General features: G+C 28.3%; 4 protein-coding genes across 7 annotated transcripts in view; 3 read left to right on the forward strand and 1 right to left on the reverse strand.

Annotated features, from left to right (window-relative positions):
* Positions 1-1,323, forward strand: part of LOC103313170 (uncharacterized) — a 39,937-nt gene extending 38,614 nt beyond the window's left edge. For all 4 annotated transcript variants that reach the window (XM_015978349.2, XM_015978351.2, XM_015978350.2 and 1 more), the window contains one exon: positions 26-1,323. In XM_015978349.2, the coding sequence (XP_015833835.1) occupies positions 26-705 (680 nt within the window). In that variant the 3' untranslated portion in view covers positions 706-1,323. The remainder of the gene's footprint in view (positions 1-25) is intronic.
* LOC656551 (WD repeat-containing protein 13) lies at positions 1,324-5,121 on the reverse strand. The gene is made up of 9 exons (XM_015978352.2): positions 4,941-5,121; positions 4,740-4,894; positions 4,538-4,690; positions 4,333-4,486; positions 4,107-4,273; positions 2,516-2,656; positions 1,931-2,106; positions 1,759-1,877; positions 1,324-1,602 (listed from the first exon to the last, which is right to left on the reverse strand). The coding sequence occupies exons 1-9, from the start codon at positions 5,020-5,022 to the stop codon at positions 1,412-1,414; spliced, it is 1,338 nt and encodes a 445-aa protein (XP_015833838.1). The 5' UTR covers positions 5,023-5,121; the 3' UTR covers positions 1,324-1,411.
* A 92-nt stretch (positions 5,122-5,213) lies between these two features.
* On the forward strand, positions 5,214-20,002 carry Noc1 (Nucleolar complex protein 1). The gene is made up of 13 exons (XM_064355618.1): positions 5,214-5,492; positions 5,543-5,651; positions 5,701-5,886; positions 5,938-6,221; positions 13,774-14,055; positions 14,119-14,321; positions 16,453-16,600; positions 16,665-16,853; positions 16,920-17,157; positions 17,214-17,454; positions 17,514-17,725; positions 19,399-19,527; positions 19,575-20,002. The coding sequence occupies exons 1-13, from the start codon at positions 5,403-5,405 to the stop codon at positions 19,940-19,942; spliced, it is 2,679 nt and encodes an 892-aa protein (XP_064211688.1). The 5' UTR covers positions 5,214-5,402; the 3' UTR covers positions 19,943-20,002.
* A 45-nt stretch (positions 20,003-20,047) lies between these two features.
* On the forward strand, positions 20,048-20,701 carry LOC656713 (uncharacterized protein). Its single transcript, XM_963222.4, has 2 exons — positions 20,048-20,337; positions 20,396-20,701. Exons 1-2 carry the CDS (start codon positions 20,165-20,167, stop codon positions 20,523-20,525), a joined length of 303 nt encoding a protein of 100 aa, XP_968315.1. The 5' UTR covers positions 20,048-20,164; the 3' UTR covers positions 20,526-20,701.
* The last annotated feature ends 207 nt before the right edge of the window (positions 20,702-20,908 follow it).

Raw genomic sequence — 20,908 nt, forward strand, 5'->3', positions numbered from 1 at the left:
CTTGAATGCATCACACCTGTTGTAGGCGACCCAGGCCTGGACGACGAATTTTTCATAAGTAGCTCAGCCAAACCCTTCGACATGATCAGTGGCTTAAGTTCCCAGTTCTTCCCCGGAAATTGGACCGATTTGAGCAAAACCACCGAAAATGCGACCCCGGACAGTGGCGTGGAAGATATCACACCGGCCGGTTTTACAGAGGGCGAATTTACCGCCCAGTTTAGAACCGTAAAACCACTGAAGCAACTAGCTTCCGAAGCAGTGAAACGAAGCAAAAAGGTTGAAGAAACAAGAAATCATGACATGTTGGGCGGTTTGAGACACACGAGAAATCGGCTAAAGCTTGATTTACCGCCGAGTCCAAGCGCGTTCACTTCGAGTAAAATGTTTAGTATTGAACCGGTCATTGACCCGGTTATTAACCGGGAAAAACCGACGTTTACAACGTTCGGGAAAAGTCGGTTTTTGGTACAACATGTCGATACGCCACCGGATGACGAAGTGAGCAAAAGTAAAAACGTTTCGTTTGAAGCGTTACCTTATAAACCAATCCAGAAACATATAATTAAGGAAGATTTCGAAACGAGTCGAGAGAAAGGTAAGGTGGAAAGTGTGCGTGGCGAAGCCAGCCTACTAGATAGTGCCGATGAAGACAGTGGGATTGAGTCAAGCACTCTGGAACGAAAACTGACTAACCCTGTTTAGGTTCGTCCTTTTTATTAAACTTGTTCAGGTCCTTTGATGCCTTAAAGTGAAAAAGGCAGTTCGATGATAACTATTTAAAAGAGGAAATTAGATTAGCGATAGAGAAATCAGCTTTAAACCACAGTTATTTACCTTGCGTTGGTTACTTTATGTGATATTGTTTTAATTGGTCTCTGTTACTGTTTTACTCTCGAATCAAAATGGTAACGTTAACGTCTAGACTATGCGAATAAATGTGATCGATTGATTGAAACTTGCCTGAGTTTGTTCCACTAGTCTAGATGTGAGACGGGAAATAACTTGATGTACAAACTTAAAATTTGGCGTCCAAGGTGTTGTTGTAGTTTGGTATACTCAGTATTTGTATAGTCTTTCGTTATTCTCATGTGTTACTGAATCAATCAAATTAACACACTTCATGTTAACTCATAAATTGTGCCCCTTAATATATTGTGGTTAATAAGAATTATTTTTTATTTTGTAGATAATTGTTGTAGGATATGTCCGTATCGGACCTAATAATGTGATCGGCTATTCATATTTCTTGTACTTGTAGTAATTGTATTGTAATATACTGTAGTAAGTTATATTAATAAACATTTTATTCAGAAACTGGAATAGAGGCCACCACCTTTATTTCTCAATTTACAAAAATAAATCACAACCAATACGTTTCTATCACAAGTTATAAATAATACCAATTATATTATAGCAAATTTCCTTTTTTCCATAAAATAACAAGTCCTTGAAGATCACTTGTGGCCAACAATGACTCATCATAATTAAAACTTATGCCCAAGACAGCACTAGCATGTCCTTGCAAAGTGTTAACAACAGCCCTATTTCCCACTTTTTCAACGTCTACAAAATAAACACTTCCATCCTCGCTTCCAGTAACTGAAAAAATAATACTGTATTAAATAGATGCATACAAAATTGTCCAAAAGTTAGAATATTTATGTTATCTTTTTGTTTTGTTATTATACTTAAAATAATTATTTTTGGACATTTGTTGGCCCATTTCGCGTATTTTTATGTCACAGGCTTACTTACCAACACACGCCCCTTGACGAAATGACATAATTGGGCAGAAGGTTGATCTCACAATGTGTTTTTGTTGTCTGTTTTGGAAGCTTTTTTTCAGTTGTAAAGTCCCTTCACCATCTAAAACACTAATAGGAATTGCAGTGAGTTATGTATTGCGTATTAAAAATAAAGCATTTACCTAAACAAACAAAACGAATTGTTTGTTGCATTTACAAGTAGTAAAGGATCACGAGCTTCTCTACTTATCCAAGCTCTGTAACTCAAACTAGTAATTGAACAATTTGGTGACAATAGAATTTTCTTTGTTTTACAAAGAGCTCCGTTCAGTTCGCAAAATAATGACACAATTTCTCCCTAAAAAGAAGTTAATTTAACTTTTCTTATAACTTTCATATAAGAGGTAGACGTCTGTTGAAAGTATTTTTTAGTGTCGATCTCAAAAACTAATCACACAGAAATGAGCATTTGCTGTTTTAATGGTTTTTTTCATGCACGGAAGTTTTTCTACAATTTCTTATAATACATATTAATTTATGCGTTTGAATTTTTAATTTTTATTTATTTTTTAGAAAATAACTTAAACTGTCTTATCCTACTGTTGACGTAAATAATTCGGCAATGTCTCAATTTTTTGCATAATAACAAAAGAAACAATAGTTTGTTCGTCCCTACACATGAATTATGTATTATTATTAGTTTTTGAGACACAAATAAGTATACTTTTATCAGACTGAACTTGTGATATAATATGACAAATGCATACCTTGTCATTTCCAACCCAAAAAATTTTTCCACTATTATCTGAGGTTAAACATAACACGTTTCCGCCAATTTTACAAGTGTTTTTCATAAATCTACCAGTCGAGACATTGGCAATTTTTAGTTCTCCTCTACTATTACCAGTCTGGAGATGGTTAAGAAATAATAGTTAATTGATCATAGAATGCAAAAAGAAACGAAAAAATAGCCAGCTTCAACAATTACAAATAAATAATTTTTGATTATTTTTTTATTTATTTCGATCCACGTTGTGAGAGATAGTTATGTAATTGAGAGAAATAAAGTTGGTACTTTTTTTTAATTGTATTAAAATACTTACATGTTTCGGCTAATAATTATTCGGCTTTTAATACATAACTTGAAAAAAGAGTAGTTGCTTGTAACTTAAGCCTATAAAGATGGCCAAAACATGTTGTGACAATTGCTTCCCATTAAATAATTTTTGGTTAAAAAAAAAACAATTAATTTACAAACTGGAGAATATTTGCTCAATTATTTTCTTAAAAATAGACAATTCTCAACTTTATATAAAATTTTATAGTATGATTTTATCAATATTTCTTTTACTGAAAACCCCTCATTTTTTTGCCATTTCCATAAATCTTTTAAATGTCGAAACAGCAATACCAAAATAAAAAATTAACAACAAAAAGTCAATTCTCCATTTAAGTGAAATTTTCGGTCATCACTCAGCCTAATATTTTACACTTTTTTTTGTAAATCTTGAGGACTATTTAAAAGAATTAAGACAGTTTTAAACTCAGAAAATATCCAATTATTTTGCTAGAAAAATATATTTTAAAGAAAAATAAAAGAATTTTGTTTGAAATTGTTGTTTGTTAGTAGAGTTGGGCGTAATCAAATTACAATGTAATTAAATTAATAATTACAGATTAATCTAATTACAATGTAATCTGATTACTTTTTATTCAATTACATTGTAATTGCAATTACTTTTTTTATTAGATGTAACAAATTACATATTAATTCAATTGAAAAGTAATTAATTACATTAAAACAGATTATTTTAGAAAATCATCCCCTTACAAGGTTAAAAGCATTCAGTTTTCTCTTTTCAACTCAGAAAATATCCAATTGTTTTACTAGCGAAAAAAATATTTTTAAACAAATTAATAGGATTTGAAATTGTTATTTGTTGGTACTATTAAAAATTATGTTGTTAAATGTAACCAATATACCATCAAATTAAATGTAATTTGTTGGTATATTGCCTTTCGACAATTAAAAAATCCACCGAAATGCCTAAAGAAATTAAGGGTTACCATTTAAAAAAAAATTATGACGTCACCACCCAAAAACCAAAAGGTGTTTTTTTATATTGTTGAGAATCCCGTATTTTTTAAATACACTTTAATAAACTTTTTCCATAATTTTGCGACTCATTTTAAAAAGTCGAGAAATACGTCATTTCATCCCTTGGTTGGAAAGTAATTCCAACACAATGTAGTTTTAAACAAATAAAATAGCGTATAAACCTCAGGCTGTATTATCTGAACCTCCAAAGTAATGAAATATTTTTTGAAGATTATAAAGTGGCAATAGAGAAAGGATACAACAAACAAGTTGTTATTAATAGGCTGGAACATGCAGCACAAAAACTGTGAGTTGTTTGAATCTTGAACGATTCTCAAACAACTAAAATCTGACACTTTCCACACTCTGCAAGTTCCGTCTAAAGAACTGCTCACAATCAAATCATTATTTGCCGACCAATCAAAACCTACAAAAAATATATGATATACATTACCTTAAACAAATGAAGAGAAAATAAATTATTACCTGTCACAGCCTTGCTATGCCCTCTCAAAATCGCAGACACTGTCGGAGGTTCACTTGTAACATCACATATGGACAAAGTAAAGTCCAAAGAAGCGCAACAAATTGTACTTTTATCATTGTTTGCAAACTTTACCATTGTAACAGCTTCACTGTGCTAAAAACAGGAAAAAATCAAGCGTTATTATTTTAAAGGGTGTACACTAACTTGGTCAAATATATGATGTACCCCCACAAAAGCATAATTTTCCGCAATTGAAGTCCCTCCAACCAATGCTCTTGAAGCCTCCGCTTGTTTAGTGGGCACCAAGTGTCCCCTAGGTGTCACAACAGTGGAATGTTGGTCCGTTGACATGCTACTCTACAATATCAATAAAAATTTTGCACATAAAACCACAAAACCATCGTACAGATCTCGATAAATTAGATGAAGATGATTCAACAGCTGACGACCCATATCGCTGTTGTAAAAGCATGGAACGAAGACGTAAATATTGTTTCCACCTTTCTGGATCTCGCTGAGTTTCTCTTAGTAATTGGCTACGCCGTCTTATGTATAAAGTTCCTGCAAAATTAGTTATGCATGTGTAAATGTGGAGAAAGTTTTTTACGGAAATTGGGGCTCTCGGGGGCACGGTGGGCATTGTACCGGGCGTCCAAAGCGAACGCTTGCTGTTGGAGGGCTGTTGTCATGGCCTAAGTGCTTAAAAATTCAAAAATCAATTTTTGACACTATATTTTTTGTGAGGTTATGTTTATGCCAAATGTCAAATGCTACGTTATAGAGGTGGTCCAAAATTGTTACTTGTAAAAACATCTTCGGCACAGACAATTAGAAAGTGGTAACGTTTATCCAACATTATTGCTATAAAATATATGCTTAAAACAAGCATGTACGGTTATGTATTACTTTATTGTTGCTACAGATTATGAGATAATTTTGTGCTTGATTATTTCAGAACAGCCTATAGCTTGTGCCTCATGTCAACTGTCAACACGTGCTGACATAACCCAACTTTTGAAAGTGCGTTTTAATTTTTGAATTGTGTTTTTTCATACAGTTTTTGCGAATAATGAGAAAGAAAAACCGTAGTGCACCTAAAACCGTGACGGACTTTGATCCTGAATCAGAGTCGTTTCAACGGAAAAAATGGTTCGAAGAGGTAATAATGTGATTAGATTTTTTGTCATGTCTCACATTGCGTTCATTTAGATTGCCGAAGACCCTAAAGACTTTAAACCTGTAACTGAGCAAATTCTTATAGAACTGAAGGAAGAGGCGAAAAAGTGTCACGATGCAGAAGTAGCAAATTATAACATCAGTAAGTTATTTAATTAACGTATTCTTTCAATGACCGTAAAAACTTGCAGAAAATTCCAAAAGTAATTCCGACTACAAATGGATGAAGACGGTCATGTCTAAAGGCACAGTTTCTGATAAAATCGCAGCCTCGGTGGTTGCAATTCAGGACAATCCTGTTTGTAGTTTAGACACGTTACAAAATCTTGTGAACATGGTTAAAGTTGGAAAAAAGAAAGAGTGTGTCACAACTATTGGTAAGTTGGTATTTGGTGACTAATCAAAAAGTTTCAATAACAATTTCCTAGACACTCTTACCGAATTGTTTTTGTCCGATTTATTGCGACCTGATCAAAAATTGAAAGCGTTTCATCAACGCCCCCTTGCTCTTTTGCAAGAGTTGTCATCAGGGAATGCTATAACTCGTAGGAAGTTGCTCAGTAATTGGTATTTTGAGGACCAGTTAAAGGAGTTGTACACTACTTTTGTCCTGGCTTTGAATAATGTAGCTCATGATGTGCTTGATAACAACAAGGAGAAGGCCATAAGTTCGATGTATAAACTTTTGGCAGGAAATCCGGAGCAAGAAAAGGTAAAGTTGTTTTAATTTTTGTAAAAAAATTGCTAGTTTACCTCCATAACCACTAATAAATCTTTTTGTTTTTATCCCTAAAAAATTTGTTAAAGTTTTCTCTAGATTTTGGATGCATTTCGCGTTTTAGTCGAATATTTGAGGACAGATATTAACATATTATTTATTGTCTGTTTAATACAAAAGGTTTTTCCTTCAAAAGTTAAAGAAACCATTATTTAGGAAGGGTGATAAGCATTTTATTAAACAATTATTATCGACTGATATCAAAAGATTTATATATATTATTTATATCAAAAGATATTTTTTTGGAAACTCAGTGTTCACATTCAAAAGTAAAATTAAGAAATTGCTTTTTAATAACCAACGTTGCTCAACTGAATTGCTGAATGTTATTGATAATACGTGCTAAAGATTTTTTGTGTTTAATTTTTTTATACTTTCATCTTAAAGACTTCTTTCTGTCTTATTTTCTTGAGAGACTGTCAATGGCTTTTCTTTTTATAGTTTTTCTTTTTAGTTTTTAGTTCATAAGTAATTTTCAAATGTATTTTTATTTCTATTTTGTTTATAATTTAATTTTTATTTTTTAATTAATTTATTTTTTCTATTAATTAAAAAAATGAGGTTAATTTAAATAGCTTTAAATAGACTTCGCCTCTCCATCTGTTCATTACTTAATTTTATTCAATAAAGTCCCATTAATTACTATTATTATTATCTATTATTATTATTGTTTAATATAACATTCTTTTTAACACACAAAATGGTAGATCAACAGAGAATTGATTTAAACTTAGAATAGAAACGGAAGGTACGATATATACATATAACCGTGTGATCGTAAAAAATTAAAATAATTTATCAGTTAATGATAATTTTAAAACAGTAAAGTTGAAATTAAATAAAATTTACTATGTGAAACATGTCTTGTGAGTCTTCAAAATGTAAATTTGTTTCTATATTTCAAAAAAGTGTATTTGCACAGAATTCAGTGTTTGTTATTATATACTTGGTATTTTTATCCGTCTGTGATTTTTTCACAATTGTGAAATTGTTATTTTTTATCTCATATGTTTTTGGTTATATCGTATTTATGTCATTTTTCTTTCTTAGTTTTTTTATTCGTTATTTAATATTTTGCTGTGATATTCTAAAACTATGGATCCTGAAAAGTCTTAATACTCTTTGAGGTTTTGTTTTTTCTTGCAATTTGCTCGTAAAACTCTAGCCTGTGTCTATAACATTTCCAAGTTTTTCTTTTAGTTTTGTTAGCCAAACAAACGCTGCTTTAAGAATTTAGAAACCTTTTTTTTTAATGTTATATTTACCGGTTTATTGCCAGTATCGTCGTTTTGTAAGTGTTTTTATGATGAAAAATCGAGTAAATTCGCCAATTTGTTTTTAACACAATAAGAAATAAACACACACAACAGATTTGTATAAGTAAGTGATTCAACAATAAATGTTCAATTAATCGAGATCCAACTTATTCACATTTTTTTTGTCGTTCATTTAACTGGTATTTTTTTGTTATGCAATGTTATTAATGCTTAATAATAATAATTGCAATAATAACAATAAATAATATTATATCATTATTCATTACCTTATTGTGCCTAAAGAAGCAGGTACGAAGATGACTATAAAATTTTCTTTAATAATTTTTACAAAGTTAGAGCTAGTTCTCCAGCTTTTTACTTTGACAAGTGGCATTTTTTCAGTCTTTTATCAGACCTACTTATTTAATTAATTGTTTTCCACCTTGTTTAGCAAACTTGTACGGTGTTTTTTTACAAATTCCTTTTTTCTCTCAATGTTTCTCTGTTTTCGACTCGTAATTTTATGTTTATTATACTTTTTTGCAAAATAAATAAAAAATACGTTAAAAGCGTTTTATAATTTACGTGTTTATTGAGACGGTTAATAAAAGAGTATTAAGAGCGATAAGAATATTCCATACATTTTCACTAAAAGTTTCGTCGAAGCATTCGTATCGTTCGTATCTTCAACATTTGGACCAAAGTTGCAGTTACTTTTGTTACACAATTGGCATGTTAATTCACCTTCATACTTTACAGTTGTTTTGACTCTTTTGCAAAGGTCGTAACCTCCATATACACCCACACAACCCCTAAAGGTTTTTTCTTTGTGGTCTTTTACATCTACAAAATTTAATTAATTAATTTTTTATTTATAATACTTTATTATGATCGTTACCTTTGTAGTGAAGTAGTAAGCAAGCAAATTTTATCTGATTATCGCGTTTGCGTCCTAGATCGCTCCAATTTAACAAATCTTTAGTGAATGTGCATGATCGGATTGTCGATTTATCTGGGGCACATTTTTGAGTTAGTGTAAATGCAAACTCCATGCAAATGTGACACGTTAGAAGTGTATCCTTAGGTTTTCGAAAAACACCACTAATATCTAGCTTTTTTGCTAGAATACAACATACGAATTGTAGAAATAAAAAATATGTTAACATTTAATGTTTCCGGCAAGATTTAAAATTGAATACTGTTTTGCGTTTCAATGAAGATATGTTCATTGTATGTTTTTTGCGTTTTCTGAATTTAAAAATTTGTTAATGACGGTGACTTTTTTATTGTCATATTATTGATGGACAATTGACAAATGATTGTAATAGAATTACGATTTAACGAATGACATCAATAGAAATGATGTGTTGATTGCATTAGTTAAGAATCTTTGTTTGATTTTAACTTTTCTAGTATCGTTTTTAGGATTTGCAGTCTGCACAAATTTGTGGAGGGTCTAAGGCGAAAATATTTGATTTTCTGGTCTCAAAAATTTGGTGCATTGGAGTAAAAAATTAGAGCCTCAGTTCCAAATGGTTATAAATTAATTTAAATTTAACTAGTTGACTTATTGCTTATAAAAAAGCAGAAACATTGAGCTTCAATTCGATTTTAATGAGTTCAAAAAAATTTGAACAAACAAGAGAAAAAATTTAGAAAAAAATAAAATTTTGTGATTTAAGATGTAAGAAAAAAAGTTGGAGAAAATTCGGATTTCTAGGTTTTTCCTAACTTAGCCAAGATACGTCATAACTATTAAAATCATAACTGCTTTTTTTCCTTTTCTGCATGTTTGTTATACTAACTAGACAATACTGAAAAGTTTATCGTTAAGAGACATTACATTTTCAAGCAGAAAAAATGAACATTATCAAAATTTTTAAGGAAATAGTTTTGACAAAAATTGTAGTATTTAAAATTGTATTATTTTCAGGTGTCATGGTTCTATTAATAAACTTTTTGAAAAAAGTAAACTAATTACTACAAAAATGTGGTTATTTTAAACATTTTTTTGAATTGTTACGAGATGCATTTTTTTAGTAGCAAACAACCAAAAACATTACTTTTGCAGACTATGATCAAAGGGTTACAAAACTAATTAGTTCATCTATTGCTTACAAAAAGCAGGAACGTTGATCAGTTCGATCTTAATAAGTTAAAAAAAATTGAGAACAAATATCAAAAATAGAAATATGTAAAAATTTAAAATTTGTTGTTACAGATGTAAGAAAAAAGTTGTTGAAAATTCAGAAATAATTTATTAATTATCTATACAAATTAACTAATTAATTTGTTATAACTAGACACTACTGAAAAGTTTATCGTCAAAGGACATTACATTTACAGGCAAAAAAATGAATAGTATAAGAATTTTTATGGAAATAATTTTGACAAAACTTGTAGCAGTATTAAAAATTGTATGAGTATTTTTTTCTAGTATCACATTTGTTTATGGTTTTATTAAATAAACTTTTGAAAAAACTAAACTAATTACTACAAAAATAGTGGTTATTTCAAATAATTTTTTTGAATTGTTGTTACGAGATGCAATTTTTTAGTAGCAAACAACCAAAAACATTACTTTTGCAGACTACATTCAAAGGGTTACAAAATTAATTAGTTGATCTATTGCTTAGAAAAAAGTAGGAACGTTGAGCATCAATTCGGTTTTAATAAATTAAAAAAAAATGAGAACAAACATCAGAAAAAGAAATAGGAAAAAAATTTAAATCTGTTATTACAGATGTAAGAAAAAAGTTGTTGAAAATTTAGAATTAATTTATTAATTGATTATACAAATTAACTAATAAATTTGTTATAACTAGACACTACTGAAAAGTTTATCGTCTAAGGACATTACATTTTCAGGCAGAAAAATGAACAGTATAAGAATTTTTATGGAAATAATTTTGACAAAAATTGTAGGAGTATTAAAACTTGTATGAGTATTTTTTTCTAGTGTCACATTTGTTTATGGTTTTATTAAATAAACTTTTGAAAAAACTAAACTAATTACTACAAAAATGTGGTTATTTTGACCAATTTTCTTGAATTGTTGTTACGAGATGCATTTTTTTAGTAGCAAACAACCAAAAACATTACTTTTGCAGACTATGATCAAAGGGTTACAAAACTAATTAGTTCATCTATTGCTTACAAAAAGCAGGAACGTTGATCAGTTCGATCTTAATAAGTTAAAAAAAATTGAGAACAAATATCAAAAAAAGAAATATGTAAAAATTTAAAATTTGTTGTTACAGATGTAAGAAAAAAGTTGTTGAAAATTCAGAAATAATTTATTAATTATCTATACAAATTAACTAATTAATTTGTTATAACTAGACACTACTGAAAAGTTTATCGTCAAAGGACATTACATTTTCAGGCAAAAAAATGAACAGTATAAGAATTTTTATGGAAATAATTTTGACAAAACTTGTAGCAGTATTAAAAATTGTATGAGTATTTTTTTCTAGTATCACATTTGTTTATGGTTTTATTAAATAAACTTTTGAAAAAACTAAACTAATTACTACAAAAATGTGGTTATTTCAAATAATTTTTTTGAATTGTTTTTACGAGATGCAATTTTTTAGTAGCAAACAATCAAAAACATTACTTTTGCAGACTACATTCAAAGGGTTACAAAATTAATTAGTTGATCTATTGCTTAGAAAAAAGTAGGAACGTTGAGCATCAATTCGGTTTTAATAAATTAAAAAAAAATGAGAACAAACATCAGAAAAAGAAATAGGAAAAAAATTAAAATCTGTTATTACAGATGTAAGAAAAAAGTTGTTGAAAATTCAGAATTAATTTATTAATTGATTATACAAATTAACTAATAAATTTGTTATAACTAGACACTACTGAAAAGTTTATCGTCTAAGGACATTACATTTTCTGGCAGAAAAATGAACAGTATAAGAATTTTTATGGAAATAGTTTTGACAAAAATTGTAGGAGTATTAAAACTTGTATGAGTATTTTTTTCTAGTGTCACATTTGTTTATGGTTTTATTAAATAAACTTTTGAAAAAACTAAACTAATTACTACAAAAATGTGGTTATTTTGACCAATTTTTTTGAATTGTTGTTACGAGATGCATTTTTTTAGTAGCAAACAACCAAAAACATTACTTTTGCAGACTACGTTCAAAAGGTTACAAAATTAGTTAGTTCATCTATTGCTTAGAAAAAAGTAGGAACGTTGAGCATCAATTCGGTCTTAATAAATTAAAAAAAAAATGAGAACAAACATCAGAAAAAGAAATAGGAAAAAAATTAAAATTTGTTATTACAGATGTAAGAAAAAAGGTGTTGAAAATTTAGAATTAATTTATTAATTAATTATACAAATTAACTAATAAATTTGTTATAACTAGACACTACTAAAAAGTTTATCGTCAAGGGACATTACATTTTCAGGCAGAAAAATGAACAGTATTAGAATTTTTATGGAAATAATTTTAACTAAAATTGTAGGAGTATTAAAACTTGTATGAGTATTTTTTTCTGGTGTCACATTTGTTTATGGTTCTATTAAATAAACTTTTTGAGAAAACTAAACTAATTACTACAAAAATGTGGTTATTTTAAACAATTGTTTTGAATTGTCGTTACGAGATGCATTTTTTTTAGTAGCAAACAACAAAAAACATTACTTTTGCAGACTACGATCAAAGGGTTACAAAATTAATTAGTTGACCTATTGCTTAGAAAAAAAAGCAGGAACGTTGATCAACTCGATCTTAATAAGTTAAAAAAAATTGAGAACAAACATCAGAAAAAGAAATAGGAAAAAAATAAAATTTGTTATTATAGATGTAAGAAAAAAGTTGTTGAAAATTCAGAATTAATTTATTAATTAATTATACAAATTAACTAATAAATTTGTTATAACTAGACACTACTGAAAAGTTTATTGTCAAGGGACATTACATTTTCAAGCAGAAAAATTAACAGTATAAGAATTTTTATGGAAATAATTTTGACAAAAAAATTGTAGGAGTATTAAAAAATCTACGAGTATTTTTTTTTCTGGTGTTACATTTTTTATGGTTCTATTACTACTACCTTTGAAAAATCTAAATTTATTACTACAAAAATGTGATTATTTGAACGTTTTTTTTTTGAATCGTTGTTAATATGAGATGCATTTTTTAATAGCAAACCATTAAAAAAAACAAACAACAATCAAAGGGTTACAATTATATTCTAAATTAAATTTTATTTTTCTCAGAAAAAAATTCATAGAAGACTTGTCATTTAAAAATACAAAAATATTTTCTTTCTCAAAACAAAACGTTACATTATTTATTTAACCAATTATTATTTAAACAAAAAATAGTTTAAGCAGAAAAGGCTTAGTTTTTTATTATGATGTTTATTTTTTTATTTACAATCGCGAAAGTTTAAATATTTCAAAAATGCACAAAGTGGTACAAATTAAAATATGGTAATGAAGTAAATGAAAAAAAAAACACATGCAAATAGTGCACTAATAAATTTTTAGTAAAGCAAAGAAAAATAAGTTTTTTGGGTCAAAGGTAAGACACAGTTCTGTTTAATACAGTTTTATTTTGTACACAGAAAAAAAGTCAGATATTGATTGACAAAAATAAGCTCATTAATTGATGAATGATGATACTTCGCAAAATTAAACAAGAGTTATTTATTGTATCTACAAAGTCACTTTTAATGTTATAATGTGTAGATTTAAATGTACTTTAAGTTAATGCAGAAAACCCGAAAATATGAAAAATGAGATGATATAATTATTTTATATTGATGTTCAGAAATTTAAATAATATGCTATCACAGTATGCTATGTAATTAATAACTCTTTCAGAATTTTTAATGGTTAATATTTAACAAGTAAAGAATAAAAAAATTCAAAATTATTAAAGATAGCTTGAATTTGCCTTCATACGATGTTATCATTCAATAAATTTTTTTTTAAATCTTTCGTGGTAGCTTGTTTATTTACAATTTATAAAATCATTGTACTTATTATGCTTTATTAAACTGAAAAACGACATTGCATATTTTTTAAGAAGTTTTTTCTGTCATTAAATTTCATTTTACTTTACATAGTTGCATTCAAACTTTTTGTTATAATAGTGAGACATAAAAGAATAAAAGAAGGAAAAGTGAAGTTTGTTGATAAACTAGGTTAGAGTAATACAATAAATGTCGCTGTAACTAACAAAAAATATTATTTTTTTCAGAATTTGTTAACATACCTCGTTAATAAACTGGGCGACCCTTCACAAAAAGTGGCCTCAAAAGCCATTTACAGCTTAGGACAGCTACTATTCAAACATCCCAACATGCAAGGAGTTGTTTTAAGCGAAGTTGAGAAATTATTATTCCGTTCAAACATTTCACCGAAAGCACAGTATTACGGTTTATGTTTTTTGTCACAGTTTTATTTAAGTCATGAATCAAACGAAGTCGCAAGAAGATTAATAGAAGTCTATTTTTCCTTTTTTAAAGCTTGCGTGAAAAAGGTAAATGGGTTTATTTTTATTTATTATTATTTTATTTTCAGTAATTTAATAATGTGTTTTTAGGGTGAAATTGATAGTCGAATGATGTCGGCTTTGTTAATGGGGGTTAATAGGGCGTATCCTTATGCCAAACTAGAAATGGAAAAAATTTCAGAACATATTGATACAATGTACAGGGTGGTGCATATTGCAAATTTTAATATTAGTCTTCATGCTCTTTCTTTACTGTATCAAGTCTCCGATCATCACAATAATGTAACAGATCGGTAAGTCTGTGCTCTATTTTTAGTTCTAGACCAAGTTGCACCGTTTAAATTAAAGTTTGAAAATTATTTTCGTTTTTTTATTAACTTCTTAATGGATTTTTATCAGCTTTGGTACAAGTACACATGTTTTGGTGTCATTTATATTTATTATATATATTTATTTATATTTTTATTTTTATATTATATATTTATATATTTATATTTTATTTTTATATTATATATTATTTATATATATATTTATTTATTGATTGTTATTCTAAAGTACATAATAATTATGAATTTACTCAATTTAGAAATCTATTTATACAAATTTTTCTAAACAAATGTTGGTCAAAAGTGTTGTAAAATAATTTCTTTTGTGAGATTTCGATAGAAAAGACATAATTATTTCCCAAAATTCAATTGAATTGAAAACGTTCAAGCTGTAAATAACATATATCACTTAAACTGGCTGAAAATTGTATTATTTCTGCCTTTTTCTAGAGTTTAAGCACAGTTTTTGAGGTTAAAACTCAAAACACAACTTTTTCGATTAATTATTTTGCTACCACTGGCTGGATAATTACGAAGTTGGTCCAAATTGATGTTATCTTAGCTTGTTGTGTACGATTTAGTTCGCTTTTGAATGATTTTTTTTCAAAAATAATCTGGTAAAAACTAAAGAGTCTAAAAAACAGACTGAAAAATTATTAATTATATTCGAATAAAACCATTGTTATTTTTCATTTTTTAAATATGTTTTAATACAGTTTACAGCCAGAACCGAAGTTATCTCTTAAAATTTATTAAAAAACAAACCAAGTTTTTCCCAAGTTAGACCAAAAATTAATTGTAAGGATTCTGCGTTTTTTTCAGGTAAAAAACGGAGCTTTCTTTTAAGAAAATTTTACTTAAAGTAGATTGTTAATCAGCTTTCAACCAGAGTTTCATTCACTGTACAAGAACTTTTTACAACAATAAATTTTTGACATATAGTTTGTTTTCGAAATTTTGCTTGAAATTATTGAATAATTAGCAATTAAAATGCAAAATTATCTTAATCTTGTTTTTTGGGGGCACGTTTTTCAACCAGAAACGACATTATTTCGAAAAATTTCATTAAAAACATATCGGAAGTTACACTAAAATGAGTATTATTTTATCCTTTTTCGAGTCATGTTGAAGTAAAAACTTGTTTTTTTTTTAAATTTACCTAAAATTGAACGAATAAAAATCACCGTAATACCTAGATCGACATTGATTGCATTTTTTTTTTGGTTCGAGACTGTTTTATATTTTCTGAAAACACACCTGTAAACACACCTAAAAATAAATAAAAAATTATGTTAGCTTCTGTCTATTTGGTTCGTTTTTTAGGGAAATGAGTGAAAAAAAACAACATTTAATTGAAAATTATGTTTAAGCTTATAGATGTTGCTAAAAATAAAACGAAGAATTACCAAATTAAGTCGAAAATACATCATTTTTGTCTTTTTTAAGTGTTCAGTAAGTTTTTCAGTGACAAATAGAAACATTCGCATAATTTTATTAAACCAAACGGAAGAATCAACGAAATTAGGCTGAAATTAATTGTAAATTAATTTTTTTGAGTGGTTAACGTACTAGTAAGTTTTTTCTCTCGTAAAACTCGCTGAAAAATCTCCAAATTTGATCGAACTTATCTTATTGAAACTTATTTATTTTGTAAGAATTTGTCAAAACACGCCTTAAGTTTACAAAAACAAACCTAAACTGTTCTTACTTTGTCAGTTTTACTCGATTTCGTTTATTTTTGAGCAAAATTTTGCTGAAAAATGACAAAATTTGGTCTAGAAGCATGTTTTTTCATTTTTTTTCAAGTTTATAAACATGATTTTGAGTTCCCAACCTTTATAATCCGAAAATCACATAATTGGATCAAAATTCAAACATAATATTTTTCAATTTTTGCGTCTTATTACCACGTTTTTATTGCAAAAATGCAAAAATTGTCAAAAATAAAGTATGTAATAATAAAACAAGTTATGTGGTTTTGAAACCAAACTGTTTGTAACAAATTTTATAGAAATCGATTGCTTGATTAAAAAGATATTAAAGAAAACCGAAAATAATTTTTGAAGTTCTCATTTTTTATTACACCCTGTATTTTCAGGTTTTACTCGGCACTTTATAAAAAACTAATCGACCCAAAATTATTTACAACAACGCATCAAGCGATGTTGTTGAGTTTAATTTACAAAGCTCTTTTGAAAGACACCGAAACGACACGTATTAAGGTTTTTGTTAAGCGTTTGTTACAGGTGAGCCTATTTCTTTACGATAATATAATTTAATATAAATAAATATAATTTAAACAAATTTTAGTTATCTTTATTGATGCAACCTGCTTTTGCCTGTGGTGTATTGTATCTTATTTCCCAATTAATGGGCAAAAAACAAAACATTCAATCGCTTGTTCTTAAACAAACAGTGTTGAAAAATGACGGGTCTGACGACGAGGACGAGGAAAGATATCACGATGTCAAGGACGATGAAATTGAAATTAAACAAGAAGTTAGTAAAATAAACAATAATAATAATTTTAACAAAGAACAAATCTAAATTAATTATTTTATGTAGGATGAAGAGGGAAGTGGTGACGACATAAAACCCGACGTTTCTGTTTTAAATCATGCGATTAAACCAAGTTGGGATCATTGTGCTAACTCATCCAAGAAGGAAAAATCACCGACTTACAATGCTTTAAGTCGTAACCCGCTTTATGCAGGTGGCGATTTTTGCGCCTACACTGAATTATTTGACCTAAAAAATCATTTTCATCCAACTGTTGCACTATACGCCACAAACATATTGGATGGTATAGTATCCAAAAAAAAAAATATTTGAAATTTTGCATTGTGTTAATTTTTCTAGGAAATATAATTAAATATTCAGGGGATCCCTTAAAAGATTTTACACTGATCAGATTTTTGGATAGGTTTGTTTTCAAAAATCCGAAAAAATACGAAGAGGGTACAGTTCAAGGAGCGCATCCAACGTTTGGTAAAAGAAAATTGTATCTTCCTAAAGGTTTAAGGTCATTGCGTGTAAATTCAGCAAATTATTTGAATGAAGATTCGAAAAATATTCCTGTAGATGAGATGTTTATGTATAGGTAATGTTTTTGTGTGGGGTTGTTTTAAGGAAACATGTCAAATTTTGTGTTTTGTTTAGTTATTTACGGAAGAAGTACCACGACAGAGAGCAAGATTTTGGTGATAAAAGCGATGAGGATGATAGTGATTTGGAGTCGGTTCAAAGTGAGGAATTTGAAGAAATGTTGGAGAAAATGGCTGGTCTTCCTAAGGATGATGAGGAAGATTTGGACTTTTTGAATGATGTTGGAGATAATCTTAAGACTAACGGGAAAAGCCAAAAGGATAAAAGTATGTTTTTTATTTGCGCTTCATTATATACTTTTTATGATTTTTATCAAAAATTTATAATCATGCAGAAATTAGAGACTGGTATTGAATACTTTATTTTTTCTCTATGCATGCAAATATTTTTACAACTTTTCTACAATTCCGTCTAAGTTAAATTAATTAATTAGTAATAATAATATTAACTGAAAATATATTTATTATTTTTTATTTCTAATGACATTTTGAAACAAAAACTACATTAAAAATTGTCTCTAGTCTTTAAAAAAAAACATTAAAAATTACGTTTAGCTCACATTTGCATTTGTAAAGTAAATGCCAATTAAATTTTTTAAGTTCTAAAGTTGCAAAGATTTTATTCTTTGTTTCGACTTTATTCCAATTGTTACAACTTTAAAGTTATGTAAACTTCAGTGAAATATTTAATAGTAATGCGACGGTAAAAAAATCATTATATTTGACTTCAAGACTTGAACCATTAATAAAAAAATGTCTCTAAAATGTAAAAAAATGTCATGGAAAAGGAACCATGTTGATTTGAAAAACACATTTTTTTGATATTTTTCTACTTAGAATCGTAAATTTTATATGGTGCATATTTTATTGAGCTGCTATACTTTGTGTTAAAGTTTTGTGTATTTTTTTGTTAAAATTGTATAAATATTTTTCATTAAAACTTTTTTTGCGGCGCAGTTTTATAAGTGCTTCATTATTTATATTTTATCTGAAAACAGTTAGTCGATTGAAAATTTCGACCTTTTATGTTGTGTACTTGTGTACTTTTACCACATTATGGAAAATGTTTCAAAAAAAATAATTACAGTCGAACTTCGATAACTCGAATAATTGGTAACAAATTGGACCGAAATTAGCTTTTTTACGTTGAATTTTTTTCCACACCATTCACACTTTGAGTTAGCAACAATTTTTTATGTATCTTTTGCACAAATCAACTTTTAAGCATTTGTTGTCTTAGAATGTTATAAGAAGTAATAAAAAAAAATGTTTGCACCGCACAAAATATATTAAAACATATTTTCTGAACTTACCTTTAAATTTTAATTTTAAATTTTTTTTTAGTTTTTTTTTTTGAAAACACGAATGTTCGGTAACTCAAAATATACTTTTTCAAATTATTGTGTATGTTATATCAAGTAGGTTGAGGAAGTCTAAATATTTAATTTAATTTAATGACCGGAACAACATTATTAATAACAAAAATCTTTTTTTCTATATTAATTACTTTGTTAATTTTAATGAATTCTTTTTCTACCTCAGAAGCTTGAGTACACGTATTTATTGGAAAGAATAATTATAGAACAGATTAAGATTCATAATTAATATAAAAAAGTATATTTTGCTGACAACTGCTAATTTGTAGAAAAGAATTGTAGAAAAATTTTGAAAAGAATTACATAGATAAAAAAAATTAAATATTTATTAGCAAACGCTGGAAACCAGACAGAAATGCCTAAGTTTGTTGTAGATTAAGTTTACAAAAATAATAATAATCTGAGTGATCAATGATTTTAAATCTAAGTTGGCCACAATAACTATCAAATCTAAACGTTAATTTTTGTACTCGATTTTTAAATTTCACCTACAATTTATAGTACCAATAATAAAAATAAGTGTTGCCAACTTAATTTCAAAATGTATTTTGCTCTGTTTTCCAGAACGGACAGATGATGATGATAGTGATGACGATGATAGCGAGATGGAGGATGCTTCTGACGAAGAATTGTCAATGGACGAAGATGAAGATTTCGATGAAGATGACCTTGAAATGAACGATGATGACAAAAGTATATTTTTTGTAATAATAAAACACAAAATTATCCTTTGCTTGCAGTGCTTCTGGGTGACTTAGACGACGATGAAGACGAGGAAGTTGTTTTTGACGATGAAGAACCGAAGTCAGCAAAATCAAAGAAGAAAAAATCCAAAGACACAAACTCAATATTTGCATCAGCTGAAGAATTTGCCTCATTGCTTGACGATGAAGGTAGTTCGAAAATAGCCCCAGGAAGTTCAAATGCGTTATCAAATAAGGATAATGCGAGCACTAAACAACTTGCCTGGGAACAGAGTAGAAATAGGTGGTTGAAGGGATTTGATGAAGTAGTTGGCAAAAAGAAAAATAGTAAAGGTAGCAATTTTGGCAAGAAAAGGAAAGGTCCAAATAAATTTAATAATAAGGCAAAGAAGAGGAAGAATTAATAATCGACAAGGAAGCAGTCGATTGCATTTTAATTAATATAATTCTTTACGAATCCACCAGTTTTGTGTTTTATTTAATTCGTGTTGGTTGTATTTCGCGAATATACAACTACACATAACCCATAACCTAACTTTTCGTGACGTTTAACAGTACGTTCTGTTTATTATCTTCGTGTTTACAATTTCGTACCAAATTCACAATAATTATCGTGTTTTGTGAAAATGGTGTGCGAAAAATGCCAAAAGAAGTTGGGCAAAGTGATAACACCAGATCCTTGGAAAAGTGGGGCTAGAAATACAACTGAGTCAGGGGGTAGGAAAGTTAACGAAAACAAGGCTTTAACAGCTAGCAAAAACAGATTTAATCCATACACGTCCAGTTTTGAGACTTGCAGGTTTGTTAATGCAAGTAATCCTTAAAATTGATTTACTCTTCTCATGTTTTTATTGTAGAATATGTAGGCAAAAGGTGCACCAGGTTGGGTCACATTATTGCCAGTCCTGTGCTTATAAAAAAGGAATTTGTGCGATGTGTGGTAAGAAATTGTTGAGTACGAAGAATTACAAACAATCGTCAACTTGAACTACATTTTGTGTGTTACTTTTAAACAAAATTAAGCCTATTCTAAGTTTTAGAGCAATTTGCATTGTTTTGTAGGTACTGTTAGGTTTTCTGTCTGTATACAGTGAGTGTACGACAATTTAATTATCTTGAATGATAAGGTGTGTAATTATATTTAATAACTTATGACAAAAGTTTTTTATTTCATTTTTATGATAACATTTTTAACTTATTAATTCATTTCTACCTATTCTATCCCTATTTCTTTTTTGTTATTAAGGTTGACTATACATTATTAAAACGCAACTATCAAATATTCTAGAATTATTATTTGGACTTTTTTATAAACTAAAAAACTGTACCTGTAATATTATTTCCACAAAGTTAAAATACGATTTTGTCTT

The sequence above is a fragment of the Tribolium castaneum genome, chromosome 1 (genome assembly GCF_031307605.1).
Source record: "Tribolium castaneum strain GA2 chromosome 1, icTriCast1.1, whole genome shotgun sequence".
NCBI classification, from domain to species: domain Eukaryota; kingdom Metazoa; phylum Arthropoda; class Insecta; order Coleoptera; family Tenebrionidae; genus Tribolium; species Tribolium castaneum.